We start from the raw sequence: 15668 nt of genomic DNA, 5'->3' as shown, positions 1-15668 counted from the left end.
TCTGAATAATTCATCTAGTTTAATTTGAAAGTTAGCTAGGTACAGTTTCTCCTCCTCTAATAATGTAGACCTTCTGCTTATCTCACGCCCAGATATTATTATATATATATATTATAATAATCTGAAGGCAGATCCTGTAGTGTGTTTACTGTTGTTGACAGCTCACAGCTGGCTCAACGGCTGAAAGGGAGTCACCCTGAACTTATTTATTGTGCTGAAGTCAGCCTCTGCTGGGCTCAATGTGCTATTACATTACAAGCAAGGTCCATCATTGATATCTCTGTGGTCAGGGTCAGATACATAGCCGGTATTAAATGCATCTACTGTCCAAGTTTTTGGCCATCAAGTTAAAACACAATAAACAAAGCAACAATAGCAGTAATAATAATGTTTATTCAGTCCAGCTCACATTTTTCTATTCACTCTTTGCTGTTTACTACAAAATTAGAAAAAGGCTATATTTTTAAAGGACATTTAAGCCTGCTCTAGAAATTGCAGGTTAAGGAGAGGCACTTTTTAAAAGAAAACATGTAAAGAAAACACCCAAAAAATGTATTTTACTTCACTTTGTCTATTTACATCTGCAGATTTCTCCTTATTGCATATTTAAACATATTTTAAAAATATTTGTCTTAATGTAAGTAATCAACTGAGGAGGTTTCATGGTGATATCTATTAGTTAAAATGTTACCATATTCACCATATTCAATATGTATGGAATTTTACAATACATATCTTGGAGGCTGTTTTCTCAACAAAAAAAAAATCTGAGCCAGAAATCTCCACTTCAGTAACATTTACCAAACTTTCTAGTTTCATTCCTATCTATATTCTGAAGGTTTTTACAAAGGGGTTTGTTCATATATCATTCATAGCCTGATTTATAGAGCATTTTATCATTAAAAACATGGCAAAATAGATTTTTTTCATGGTTGTTGACAGTATTTTCTTATTTATGGAGTGATACAAAGAGGTATCCAAAATCTCCTCTGTAAAACCTTTGACTCTAATAGGTCAACAACTGAAACAAGAGTTTTGAACCTGGCATTATCCAATGTTTAGATTTCTGTTCTGAGAATCGTATACAAATTAGCACATATTTAATAAGATAATGCCTCATTTGCATCTTTAAACATTCATTTTCAGAAAATGTGTAATACAAAAAACAAATTTCTTAATGTAAGTAATCAACTGGGGAAGTTTGGTGATATCAATTAGTTACATTTTTTACCCTATTCACCTGTAGTGTCTCCCCTTTAAAATGCCTTAAAAATTAATTATTTGCATCTGAGATGTTGAATGTGAGCTGCATTTTAAATTGAATCACTGAAAGGGTTTGAAGTGTCTCGAAGCGTAGAGCCGAAAACCGTTGAAGTGAGTTAAAGCACAATTGCTGAAAGCAATGAATTTGAATTTTTTATTTCAAGTTTCAGCCCTGTAAGCAGTTACATCCTCAGTATGTATGTAAGCGCTGAAAGCAGTTGAGGTGCAAAAGATTGAAAGTTTACATTGAATCTCCAGACATAGTTTAAAGGGATAGTGTGTAGGATTTGGCAGCATCTAGTTGTGCGGTTACAGGCTGCAACCAACTGAGTACCCCTCCCCTCACGCCTCCCTTTCCAAGACTGCGGTAACATGAGCCGTCGAGTGCAAAAGCCTTGGTAACGCTGTTCACCTCGTTCAGAGGCCATCTTTACCTTAATAACACTACTGTAGGAGCAACGGAAGTCAGACGGTGGCTGGCGGTACCACGGTTTTGCACTTCTGCTAATAGATCCCCCGAAATCCTACACACTGTTCCTTTAATTGCACTGTGTCAGTATTTTAGCTGTCAGTAAAGTAATATTTTAAGCTGAAAGACATTTATGTTAACGTTGAAGTGCCAGAGATAGTTGAAGTGTGTGCTCTGTATATAATAATAATAAAGATATACAATATATACGAGAGTGTGAGTGAAAATAACAGTTACTTTTAATTCTGAGCATCTCAAAGAATGATCACACTATTCCTATAAAATGAAATTGTTTTGGCTGGAATCAAGTGTTTGATATATGAGAAGGTGACAAAGAGAAAGGGGAGATGAGGGGTTTACCTTTCATTTTGGCAAGAGTTAATATATTGACAACCTTTACTTTGGCCAAAATGAAAGGTATGACTTTCATTCCTGCTCCCTCCTCGTCACCTCCTCATATATCAAACACCTGAGGGGTCTCATTTGTCTGTCCATGTGAGAGAACCGGTGGAACAGGCTGACATCAATGAGAGGGGATACAGTAAGTAGGTGAAATCAGCAGCTCACCTGACCCACAGCCCGTTGAGAAAAGACAGAACGAGGGTGTGTAATTCTATGAAAAGACTTTAACTTTCACAGCTCTGACATCCAAGACAGTGACAGACTGAGAATAAGTTTTGAAGAAATCATTGAATTTATAGTGAAATATAGCAAAATGTGGGCGAGGCCGCAGCCAAAGTGGCATACAGTGTTTGTTTTGTTCCACAAATGACTGAGCATTTTTTTTTTGCCTGTATCACCTGAGTTCATCTAGCAACGCAGGTGTGTTGGAGGAGGGCACAGGAGGGCGTTTGGCAGCTCTGCAGACAGTGAGCTCAGTTTGAAGATCTCCAACTTCACAGAGACATCATGCGCTCTCTTCTTCCTCTCCTCTACCTGCTCTCGGTCTGGACAGCAGGAGCGGGGGCGTCTGACCCAAACTTGCCCTTCATGGACTACATAGACAATAACCATATGGTCTGCCTGAAATGGGGCTTTGATAACCTGCAAGGAAACATTACACTCAAGTTCATCGTCAACACAACAGGCTGGGTGGGCTTTGGCTTCAGTCCGAACGGAGGAATGGCTGGAGCAGACATCCTCATGGGGGGAGTTGGACCCAATGGAACCTACTTCTCAGTGAGTCATCACCAGATATTAACAACTGCATGTCTTGTTTTATGTTTCCTTTCCTATTTTTTCCAGGTTCAACAGCAAATATAACCCAAAGTCTTGTGACTTTTTGTCCCTTAGGATCGTCATGCCACAGGGAACTCCATGCCGGTGGTGGATGTCCAGCAGAGCTACACTCTCCTCTCTCTGATTGAGAGTGAAGGTCAAACCATCATGACCGTTCAGAGGCCCATTAAGGCGTGTGATGCCCAAGACTTCGACATCACTGTAAGACATTCACATATTTTCTCTCCCAACTTCTTACAGCTCTGGTCCCCAACCTGGGGGTCAGGACCCCCGTTAGGGGTCACCAGGCCTTCTTGATTTTAAGGGGTGTAAGAACTTTTTTTTAAAAAATGTGCAGTTGTCCTAAATGTCAGGATTTAATTAATTCCTGTGAACAAAACTAAATGAAATTGTTAAAAGTTTGGATTATTATTTAAGATATAAACGGGATAAGGGCGATAATGATGAAGACCTAAACAAAAGCTAAAGCTTAACAGCCTCGTCCTGCATTAGAAAAGTACAAAGTTAAAACAAACAAAGAGCTAATAGAACAATGGCCAAGCGTCAGGGAGAAGAAAACACTGAATAAGCCTATTAAGTACGTATGATTGTTAAAAAAAAATACATAACACAGACAGATGATTGTATTAAAAGTTCCTAAAATAATAATTAAATTTTCATACAAATTTCTTGTTTTACACAAACTTCCTCCAGTTATTGCGTTCACTTTTTTGGTTAATTGTACAGTTTATCAGTTGTTCTGTACTGTTGTTATTATGAATTGAATATAATATGAAATATCCATTTTGCACTTAGTCAGGGGTCGTCAGTTTACTCAATGATAGAAAAGGGGTCCCTTGAGAGAAAACGGTTGGGAATTACTGTTTTACAGTATATATTCTGCATGTGCGATATTAAATGTAAAGCTGGTGAGCACCTGCAGCGATGTTGCATTCGTACAATATCAACTTCAGTTACCATTGGTGCAAAAAATTGCTTGAGAAATACAGTGATTTTTCAATGACTTGCTTTTAAGCATCTTTTATTTCTTCCGGTCAAGTTTCATTGCAAAATCCCACTGAATATGTGATGAGATTGGAAATGTCCTTGCCATATGATGTCAGAAAAATGTCAGACTGGTTGAAACTTTATACAGTACAAAATAATTGATTAAATGTCTTATTGATAACATTTTTATATAGATTATTATTTAAAAAAAAAAAAATACATCCACAGAGCTTTTAGAAAGGTGGAGAATAAAAGTACATGTCTTTTCCTGAAAAAAATTAATATGACGAATTAATCATTTTAAAACTTTTGGCGGGTCCAAAATTAATGTTTTCTTTTTCTCTGTGGAAGATATCTGATGTTTATTGGCCAATAGTAAAACAATGTTTTTATCCCGCGTTATCTTTTGGTCATCAGTTAGTGTGGAAAAAATGGATAAATGGCTGAGATTGACGGTAAGTGCCTGGCAACCACTTGTTGTGAAGTAAATGCAATGGAACGGGGGAGGGAGAATCAGTGTTATCAATAGCACCTTTAATGAACTATATGTCTTGTAAGGGTGGTTGCTACCCCCTCTCGGAGGCTGCTGTTTCTATGGGAACAACACCATGCCTACAGGGCAACATCCCTCCTCAACTCATTAGACCTCACTTAACCTTAAACTTTGTTTGTTATTTTACACCATGGAGCTTTAACCTGTATCAACTTTTCCCATTTTCTCCACCGTTGTGCCTTATTATTTGTAATACTAGAGTCCTTTGTATTGCTGATCTTTATGTAAAGCTCAAGTTTCCTGATTGTACCCATGTATACTTCTTTTGTGAATGTTCTTCAATACCGGGCATTGAATTGGGTGTTTTCAGATAGGAAGACAATGGCAACAAAAGAAAGAGGCACGCAAGATTCTGCTTTGCATTGAACACATGGAATGCTATAGAAGAACACCTATAGAACACCTTTGCTGTATGAAGTCAGAAGTTTAAACCGTCACTTTTTATCACTTGAGTTTAAAAAAAAATAAGTAGTTTCTTTAAGGTAAATAGAGACTTGATTTCTCAGTTTTGAGAACACAGGAACACGCCTCATCCCTTGTCCCCCGATGAAAGCCCTCTCATGTTGCCACTTTTGTATTGTATAATATTCGTTGATTAAAATCGGCATCTCTTTTATAGGTCAAGCCTGTTAAAATTATCTACGGCTACGGAGAAAAAGATGAATACAGCTACCACGGGGCCCGTAGAGGCACCAAGGAACTCAACCTGCTGAACTATATGCCCAGGACAACCTCAACCAACTCCAACTATCTCAGCGCCACGGTGGACAATGTAGGAATCATTGAAAACTGTTGTGACAATGATAGACAAGGCATGTTTATAGGAATTTGAATAGCTCACTTATCATTATCTAACGGGAGAGCTGGAATACATTATAGTCAGTGGTGGAATGTAACTAAGTACATTTACTCAAGCGCTGTATTTAAGCACAATTTTGAGGTACTTTTATTTTACTTGAGTATTTCCATTTTATGTAACTTTGTACTTCTACTCCACTACATCTCAGAGGCAAATATTTTACTTTTTACTCTTTTATACTTATTTGACAGTATTAGTTACTAGTTACTATTAGTTACTTTGCAGATTCAGATTCTTAATACAAATTATAAACCAACTAATAAATCATGATTATATATAATAAGTAATTATTAAATATGTAATGTAGCTCCAGAGACAAAGGCGAATTGTGTTTTGTTCACCTTCATCTTTATTTTTTGCAGATCACTATCCCTCAGAATCATACCTACTACCACTGCAAGGTCATGAAGTTTCCAAACTTAGATCCAAACACAATATATCATGTATATCAGGTAATCATCCTTTCTTCATGTTATTGTCATCACTCATCTGTCACCATTAATCAAAATAAGCAATTTAATGCTGTTCTTTACATGAGATGTTGGATTTACACACCATATACTGGGGTTTCAAATGCAAAACAAGTCTGACAACAATGACAATACTTATTTGTATTAGTTAGTGTCATTAATTAATTCCTAGCTGAAAAATGAAGTACAAGCATTACGATTTTCATACTTATTTCTACCTTCATTCACCATTTTTCATTCCTTCTGTACCAAATCTATCCTTATACTTTTCCTCAGTTTGAACCAGTGATCGAGCACGTTGACATTGTGCACCACATGCTGCTGTACAGCTGCCCCCCCTTCGTGACGGAGCCATACGACGGGTGGTGCTACATGGGCAACCTGGGGGACCACTGCTACGGGGTGGTGGCTGCATGGGGAGTGGGAGGAGGGGTGAGGGAGAATCAAGTGTTTATCTCTGAAGGCTTGGATCCATTTTGTTGTCTGTGTTCTCCTGTGTATATTCATGTCAGTTTTGTACTATGTGCAAGCTGATCCACATTTTATTCCTGATTCCTCAGGTGTTTGAGCTTCCAGAAAATGTGGGTATTCCTTTTGGAGGTGCGAACAGTAAAACATTCTATAGGCTGGAAATCCACTACAATAACATAAACAATGAAAAAGGTAAATACTGCAGTTCCTTTTTCACACTTTCTATATATATATCCTATTCTTGAATTGTGATATTACAAAGTACACATATAATATTGGTTACAGATTAGACATGTATTGATTCTATGACAGATTGAATGGCTCAAACTGCTGAAATATGCTGAGTTTTAGTTCTTAGTACAGGTCAAGTTCCTAGTATTTTTGGCAATAGCATCTCTGTGTTAAATCCTCCCTGCCTTTGCTCCTTGTAAGCGCCAAACCTCCAGTTTATAATGCAGAATTTCTCTTGTGAGTTCATACTTTTCTTTTTTATATATATATATATATTATTACATTTTTGCAGCAGTTACAGGGCATTACAAACAGCAATAACCCCAGCCAACCCTGTTCCACAACCTGTGAAAACACAATGGTGAAAGTAATTCAGTACAAAATTCAAAATAAATGAATAGGTATAAAATAAAATAATAAATAAAACATATAAGTCCCATGTGTCAGTAGCCCCATTTGCTGGCAGAGGTAGTGGGAAAGTGAGCCCTGAGTGTTGCCATATATGCACGAAACTCTACATATTACGAATGACAAAACAGTCACTCATACAATAATATACAGACCAACTACTAATTATGAGGATAATAAGACATATAAGTAGAGAGGCACAGAATAAATGGGATAGTATACGGTAAAAAATGAAGCAGAAACATTGAATAAAATAAATAGGTGAGTGAATAAATTAAATTAAAGGGCACCTATTATGCTAATTTTCAGGTTCATACTTGTATTTTGGGTTTCTACTAGAACATGTTTAAATGCGTTAATGTTAAAAAAAAACACTTACATTTTTCTCATAGTGGCTGTGCTGCAGCACCTCTTTTCACCCTCTGTCTGAAACGCTCTGTTTGAGCTCATGACCCCCCTCCCCTCCAAAAAGCCCAGTTTGCTCTGATTGGTCAGCTTGCCCACTCTGTTGTGATTGGTCAACTGAACCAAACTCTTCGGACTCCGCTCCAGCTCCGCTCTAGCTAGCTTTGTTTGAGGGCGCAAAACGACCCGCTATAGGCAGTTATTATGGAAATGTGTTACTTGGTGACATCACCATGCTACGGAAGAAAAGTGGCTTCAAGTGAGGTGTTCATCACATGACCAAGATGCAACATTTTTGAACTCATGTCTTTTTCTGTTTAGGTCGGACAGACAGCTCAGGACTGCGGCTGCACTATACAGCCAAACTCCGGAAGTATAATGCGGGCATCCTGAACACAGGTGTGTCGCCAGTTGGGAACTACGACATCCCTCCGAAAGCCAATCAATTCCGCACCTACGGTGTGTGCAATACCTCTCTCTTCTCACAGGTCTGTAGTGGTTCAGTATGGATTAACTTATTATAATAACTTAGACAAGTAGTTAATAGTTGTTTTTCTTGTTGCTTATGACTCTGGTCCTGATAGTGTTTACTGTCCACCCCTAGCTTGTGAATCCTGTGCCTGATCTGCAAGTGTTTGGTGTGATGCTTCACACTCACTTGGTTGGGAGGAAAGTCAGAGTTGCCCAATACAGGTAAGAAAGAGAGATTGGGAATTTGCTTTATATCAGTCAGTATCGAAGCTGAAGAATTAAAACTGACTTGGTTTTGTAAAAACACAGTAACAAATTTTTGGTAACAGTAAAATCAAAGTCATCATCGGATTTCGATGGACAAGCGAACAAGAAAGAAGAAGATTAAACCTGCAATAGGCAGAATGTTTTTGGCGTCATTGCGCAAAAATTACGTAATAACCTTTCAGCATATTGTAATTCAAGTGTTCTCAGAGAAAACTAGACTTCTGCACCTCCTCATGGCTCTGTTTTCAGGCTTTAAAAAATCTAGCCCGTGACAGGAGACTTTGGTTAATCACAGGTCATTTCAGAGAGAGAGCGTTCCTATTGGCTGTGCTCCGGCTGGTGGGCGGTGCTTGGTATTTCCTAAACTGATCTCAACATGGCTGCCGGGCCACAAACTTTCTCATTTTACAGCTAAACAGTACACTACAAGATGTTTCTAAAAAAACATTTGAGGCGAGAAATAGGCATTACAGTAACAGAATATTGATTCATATTTGATCAGCGCTGCCTAGTTTGACCGTTTGATCGGAGTTTGCAAGTGATTGACAGCTGCTCAGAGACGGCAGGCTCCAGCTCGGCTTTGATTGGTTGTTTTCCTCCGGTCTGTGAAAACTTACAGATGCCATTAGGAGCATCGGAGGACACAAAGGCACATGATTTTTTTTCAGATTACCTGTCTCATGCACTACTGTCAGGATATAGTGCAGTTTCCAAAAAAATATTTGTATTAATCATATTTGCTGCATTTCTACCAACTGCACCTTTAAATAATGAGTTTAAGGTAATTGTGTTTTGGGATAAAATCCAGTTTTGATACCGATTATGAATTGTAGCATTGTTTTCTTGTAAACATAGTCTTATTTCATACGTCTTGGTCTCTGTAGAAATGGAAAGCAGATACACTTCGTGGCCCTGGATGAGAACTACGACTTTGGGCTACAGCAGGGCACCCTTTTGGGAAAAATCAAGACCATAAAGCCAGTAAGTCTCTATTGCCTCCATGCCCAGATATTATGCCCATATGTTACAACGCAGTTAATTTATTTAGTGAGCTATTAGTTGTTAAAAACTTTATACTATTAACAATGTTCCATAATTTATCAAGCCACATTACTTGTCTCCCATTACAGGGTGATGAAATTGCAGTGGAGTGCACCTACAGTACTACCAATCGCACCAATGTCACTCGGGTAAATACTGTATGACCTCATGTCATTATACAATGTGCTTTAAATTAAATCAGTGTTGTCCAAGACCTGGCTTTCATATTTCCATGGCATCATACATTATGTTTTAAATCCATACACATGTATAAAGAGAATCCTGTGTCTTTATTGCCTGCCATACTTCACATTTTCCTCCTTCAGATGGGGTTAGCAACTACTGATGAGATGTGCCTGGCCTTCCTCCTCTACTACCCTGCAATCAAGGTCACCACATGCCACAGCACCCCAACTGCAATCACCACAAGTTACCTGTAAGCCCCGATGCAGTCCTTCACCTCATATTTCTGCTGAGACTGCACCAGTGCTGGTACATATTTTCTTCAAGCAGATGTATCTTGATGCTCTTTTAAAGTAGCTCTATTTCTGACAGCATGTCTGAAGACACCACAACTTCAGACCAGGATAAAATTGCTGAGCAGGAGAGTTTCATAAAGAACCATCCACACATTCAGTACGCCGGTAATGAAGAAGTAAGTGACAGTCTGAACGGTTTGTTTAGTTGAAGATTTTTTAGTTTTTAAAACTGTGGAGTCCCCTGTCTGTCATTTCCTTATCACCTTTTCTTTTTCACAGGACAAATACGTATTTAACCCAAATGGCACTGTCAGGGAGATGATGAAGACACCTACTGTCAATTGTCAATTTCCGGGCGCGGTGACCAGCGGCACTTCCTGGATTGTGAACCCAGCAGGAATCATACTTCTGCTACTCTCGATTGCAATAATGTAACGTGGTTGTATGAGCAACAGATCCAAACCACTGCAGTCGTGATAAAGGAAGGCACAGTTGATAAAATCTCTATTGTATCCAACAGGGGTATATTCAACTTTACAGGACAGGCTCTATATTTTCATAGCATAGCTTTTCTCTTTGGTATTGATTATTAATCACAGATCAGGTGTCATATCATTAGTAACTGTCATTGATTTATATATTGGGATTTACATTCCTGTCTTACTTTAAAGGGGCCGTGTGTAGCATTTAGGGGGATCTATTGGCAGAAATGTAATATAATATTAATAAGTATGTTTTCTTTAGTGTATAATCACCTAAAACTAAGAATTGTTGTGTTTTCGTTACCTTAGAATGAGCCCTTCATATCTACATACAAAGCAGGTCCTCTTCACAAACCAGGCTGCCATGATTCTACAGTAGCCCGGAACGGACAAACCAAACGCTGGCTCTAGATATAGGGCCATTCACGTTTTCACATTTTCGCGTCAGCCACCATAGTTTTCCTACATGCTTGGCACACGGGAGAAATTTCAGTTGGTTGCAATCTGCAACCTCACCACTAGATGTCGCTAGATCTTACTTACTGCACCTTTAAATTCTGTTTCATAAAAGCACAAATATTTGGCCATATCAGACAAAGAAAAATCAGTTAACGACACACTCAATTTATACAGTTTTCAGGTAAGGTTTGACCATACATGATCAAATTTATACCTTAAGACCTACAGTATAGCATACCCTGAAACTAAACTATATATATATGTATATAGTTTAGTATCATCATCATCATCATATGAAACTAGAAAACCTGAGGAATCCATTGGTACCAACATAAGAAAGCTAAATAACGCTCCAAACCTGCGCTAAATTTTGGCAAGGAAAAACTGTCATGGCCATTTTTAAAGAGGTCCCTTGACCTCTGACCTCCAGATATGTGAATGAAAATGGGTCTATGAGTACCCACGAGTCTCCCCTTTACAGACATGCCCACTTTATGATAATCACATGCAGTTTGGAGCAAGTCATAGTCAAGTCAGCACACTGACACACTGACAGCTGTTGTTGCGTGTTGGGCTTGAGTTTGCCATGTTATGATTTGAGCATATTTTTATGCTAAATGCAGTACCTGTGAGGGTTTCTGGACAATATTTGTCATTGTTTTGTGTTATTAATTGATTTCTAATAATAAATATATACATACATTTGCACAAAACCAGCATATTTACCCACTCCCATGTTAATAAGAGTATAAAATACTTTATAAAAAAAAATCTCCCTTTATATATATATATATTTATATGTATATGTGTAGTATTTCTCAATCAGTCTATGCACAATTAGCCATGATTATGTATTATGGCAACACTTTATGTACTTATCTCTGTTTGTGTACATGTACATTGTGTTCATTTCATACACTGTAAGCCTGATTGCTTGTATTTATATGTATACAGTTATAAAAGAACCAATCAATTGCTAATTTTTCACTCAATAAAATATAAACACCCCAAATAATGAATACAATTGGTGTTATCACAATCTTTAAAAAAGTGACATGCAAGTGACATGAAGGCATGTAGTGACAGAAGCTTTCCACACGGAGGAGCTCTAACTTATTCTGCTTGTCACTGAGCTGTCAGCAGAACTGTACTATAGCTTGCTAAGACTGCACAGAGGGGGTTTAGATATATTATTCTGTTGGGTTCCAGCACATGAAGGGGGTGAAAGGGAATGAGTTTGCAGATAAACTAGCAAAAAGTTAACAGTACCAGTTTTACTTGGGAAAGGAGAAGGAAAAGCAGTGATTAAAAGGAAAGGAGTGGAGATATGGCAGAAAAGATGGGAGGAGGAACCAGAAAGGAAGGGGATATTTCAGAATACAAAAGCCGATCATAACAAAGAAATATAAAGAAAGGAACAGAAGGAAAATAAATCATCATAACAAGACTCAGACTGGATCACACAGGTCTTAATGGCACTTTGGCTTTAATGGGGAAAAAGGAACAGTGACAGGTGTGGGGATTGTGGTGATAAAGAAAATGTGCAGCATATCCTAATTCGTTGTAAAAAGTATGAGGCTGAAAGACAAAGACTACAGGACCAAGTCAGAGAGGAGGGACGGTATCCCCAGCAAATATTTGTTGGGGATACTGGGGACATAGGGTAAGGGGGTTGAAGAATTTAAGAAACTCCAGATTCTTACTTTTTATGATATCAATATTTCTCAAATATGTGTTTTTATTTATAAGATACTTTCTGGTGGGAATATTCCTGAGCAGTTCAAGACCTATTTTAAAACAAATTCTCAGGTCCATTCTTACTCAACCCGTCAATCTCTAGATCTTCATCCTCCTAAATTCCTCCTAAAATTTTCAATAAGATTTAGGGGAACCAAATTATGGAGTAGCTTTTCACATCTATCAATAAACTGTTCATCTGTAAAATGTTTCAAAAGTCGCTTAAAGGGTCATTTAATTGCTGTTTTGTAATTGCTTTTCCCCATGTTGTCCATGTATCTGTTTTAGTGTTTTCTATTTTTACCCACTCACAATGTTGTTTGGTTACGATTGCCCAGAATAGATATTTATATCAATATTCTCCTCGCAAACACTAATCATACACTTCCACGCAACACACACACACACACATTTACTATATTGTTATTGTTGTTATTATATATATATATCTTGTCCTAATTGTTTGTTATCACTATTATGTAGTCATATTATTTCTTTATATTAATATTGTCTCTAGGTGGAGGCTTCAGATAAGCCCAGTGGGGTTTTTGCCTCTTCCTGCACTGTATATTATTCTTTTTTTTTTTTTTTTTAAATAAAAAAAAAAAATAGGGACTATATAATCCCTATTTTTTATTTTTCTATTTTTTTTATGTTGTATATATTTTTATTATTATTTTATTTTGTTTCTGCACAATCTCCTGCTCCACACTCCAGTCCAGATGGTGGCAGTAATGCACCTCTAAGCTGGTTTGCCAATAAACACCAAAGAAAGCAAGAAGAAGAAGAAGAAGAGCTGTCAGCAGCAGGTGAATGAATGTGTATGGGCTTAGTTAGCCGACTGGTAGCTTTGGCAATGTTGTTGTCACTATCAGGATGATATCGCAGCGGGACAGAGGAGAACTGGCTCGGTTTTATACTGTCACGGATCCTAAGAAGCACCTGAAAGGCTACACTGTGTACAAAGTCACCGCAAGGGTAAGTAAAGGGAGGATCTGACAGCAGGGCTAATGCTAGCTGTTGTTAGCAGCTTGAGCTAAGCTAACGAAGCTAATATGATGCAAACACAAGTAACATTGCTTTAACCTGGCCTGGTGATGGTGACAGCTTCACCACAGATGTAATAGGTACATTCACACTTGCTTATGTTTTAAAATGTGTTTTTGTTTTTTTATAATTAGCCCCAGTGGATGTTGTTTAGCTGATAGCTTACATTAGCATGTATTAGCCACACTGATTGACCTAAACGCTTTGTTAACCTGGTTTTAACCACTAGATAGCTACACTTAGTTAGTGTTATGTGTATGTTACAGTATACCAACATTAAGGAGATCATGTTAAGCGTCTTTAAGCAGAAATAAGACTACATAGCTGGTTCATATTGTCATTATATTTGAGGTTAAGTTGACAGAAGTAAGGTTAATTAACATCCTGATGATCAAGCCAGATGTGTGGTGTGGAAAATGTCAAAGCCTGTCATTGCTTAAACTCCCTGTTTCTATCTCCCAGAATAATGCTATACTCTTAAACTATGTCAAGGTAGGAGAAAAAGACAAAATTCACTTTCACTTTTGGACAATCAGGCTTTTATTTTGTAAGAATGGGCTCCTGTGCCCACTGATAATACACAGCAACTCACACATCAAGTGCTTGTATAGAGAAGTCCTCTGATGATGACATAAATATCCTATTATTCAAGGAAATCTTTATTATCCCCTAGGGGCAATTTGTTGTACAGTCAGCAGTACCATACAGTCATCAAACAAATACAATAAACACAATAAATAGCCTATTAAAGGCAATAAATACAAAGTGTCACATGTAGCCTTACAATACACAGACATTAAGGAGATCATGTTAAGCATCTTTAAGCAGAAATACATCTGTTAAGACACTAACATTAACTACATAGCTGGTTCATATTGTCATTATATTTTAGGTTAAGTTTCCCAGAGAAATGCCTTGACAGAAGTAATTAACATTGTGGGGGGATCCTGATTATCAAGCCAGACCTGTGGTGGAGAAATGTCAAAGCCTGGGTTAACTTCATTGCTTAAACTCCCTGTTATCTATCTCCCAGAATAATGTTATACTCTTAAACTATGTCAAGATAGGAGAAAAAGACTAAATTCACTTTCAGTTTTGGACAATCAAGGCTTTCATTTGTAAGAATTAGTGATGGGAATTCCATCTCTTTTTAGTGATCCAGATCATTTGGCTCAGCTCACCAAGAAGAGCCGGCTCTTTCGGATTCCAAACGGCTCTTCATTTTACCACTTCTGCCTTTTATAATCCAGCCAAATTTTGCGCTGTTTTGACCTATGATTAGTATGTGTGCACATATATCACTTAAATTATTCAATATAATTATACTAAACCTTATAATTTCCAGAATACCATAATTTTACATGCTGCTTCGTTTCCGACCATCACTCATCTTGTCTGCTATTCGCGCACTCCTCTTTCTCTTTCTCTCCTCCTCTCCCTCCTGCTCTGTACCTGTAGACCGTGAGCGCGCCACGCACCCCCGCCCCTCCCTGCTTAATGGTATGATCCTTGTCTGTCATCACCTGATTGGTCGCACGGACGTCATTAACACAACATTCAGTCACAGTCAGTGCATGGAGTGCCCGTGGCGCGGAGAAGATCATCCAATCATTCTGCCTTGAATTAATAAAAACCCCCCGAAGAAAACGGCTCTCGGACGGGAGCCGGCTCCCATCGTTTACTTAAAAGAGCCGGCTCAAAGAGCCAGCTCGTTTGCGACCGACACATCACTAGTAAGAATGGGCTCCTGTCCCCACAGATAATATACAGCAACTCACAGATCAAGTGCTTGTACAGAGAAGTCCTCTGATGATGAAATAAATCCTATTATTCATCCACACTTTCTGCCAGACCTCCAGTTACCAGTCTCTCTGTAGTGATTTTACAGATGCATGGGCCACATTCTCAGCTCAATAAGTCAGAACAAGGACAGGGCTGAGTTTCTTTGTCTCTGCCTGCCATCCTGCTTGTTATGATTGTTGGTGATGTCTCGTTCCTACACTCAAGACCTCCGTCATTCGCTGTATAATGCTCTCATTGTCACACTGTGTCCCTGCTTATACTTGCACCAGCCTCACAGGAAAGTCTTGAACCAGCACTGGCATCTTATTCTTTTTAAATGGGAATCACATGGATGTCCTCTTCTCCCTTTTCCCACACAGATAATCTCCAGGAAGAACCCGGAGGATGTCCAAGAGGTAAGACATGCGGCCATTATTTGTATGTTGTGACTTTGTGAGTGTGTAAAGCATTGGCAGACAGTTGATTTTCTTGAAGGACAGGAGTTTGGTGGAATATTTTGGAAGGAATTTCCCCTGCAGGGTTGGAAG

At 38.3% G+C, this 15668-nt stretch overlaps 2 protein-coding genes across 2 annotated transcripts in view; both read left to right on the top strand.

Annotated features, from left to right (window-relative positions):
* The first annotated feature begins 1890 nt into the window (after positions 1-1890).
* moxd1l (monooxygenase, DBH-like 1, like) lies at positions 1891-10351 on the top strand. The gene is made up of 13 exons (XM_037751332.1): positions 1891-2911; positions 3026-3172; positions 5131-5283; positions 5733-5822; positions 6117-6272; positions 6401-6503; positions 7677-7843; positions 7960-8048; positions 8978-9074; positions 9224-9283; positions 9461-9570; positions 9690-9789; positions 9893-10351. The coding sequence occupies exons 1-13, from the start codon at positions 2642-2644 to the stop codon at positions 10046-10048; spliced, it is 1698 nt and encodes a 565-aa protein (XP_037607260.1). The 5' UTR covers positions 1891-2641; the 3' UTR covers positions 10049-10351.
* Positions 10352-13047: 2696 nt separating this feature from the next.
* The window catches only part of rps6kc1 (ribosomal protein S6 kinase polypeptide 1), a 30580-nt gene continuing 27959 nt past the window's right edge, over positions 13048-15668 (top strand). The window contains exons 1-2 of the mRNA XM_037751259.1: positions 13048-13269; positions 15501-15536. Of these exons, the coding sequence (XP_037607187.1) occupies positions 13168-13269; positions 15501-15536 (138 nt within the window). The 5' untranslated portion in view covers positions 13048-13167. The remainder of the gene's footprint in view (positions 13270-15500; positions 15537-15668) is intronic.

Source organism: Sebastes umbrosus, chromosome 18 (assembly GCF_015220745.1).
Source record: "Sebastes umbrosus isolate fSebUmb1 chromosome 18, fSebUmb1.pri, whole genome shotgun sequence".
NCBI classification, from domain to species: domain Eukaryota; kingdom Metazoa; phylum Chordata; class Actinopteri; order Perciformes; family Sebastidae; genus Sebastes; species Sebastes umbrosus.
The sequence above is the reverse complement of the archived record's forward strand: the minus strand, read 5'-3'. Positions and strand labels throughout refer to the sequence as shown.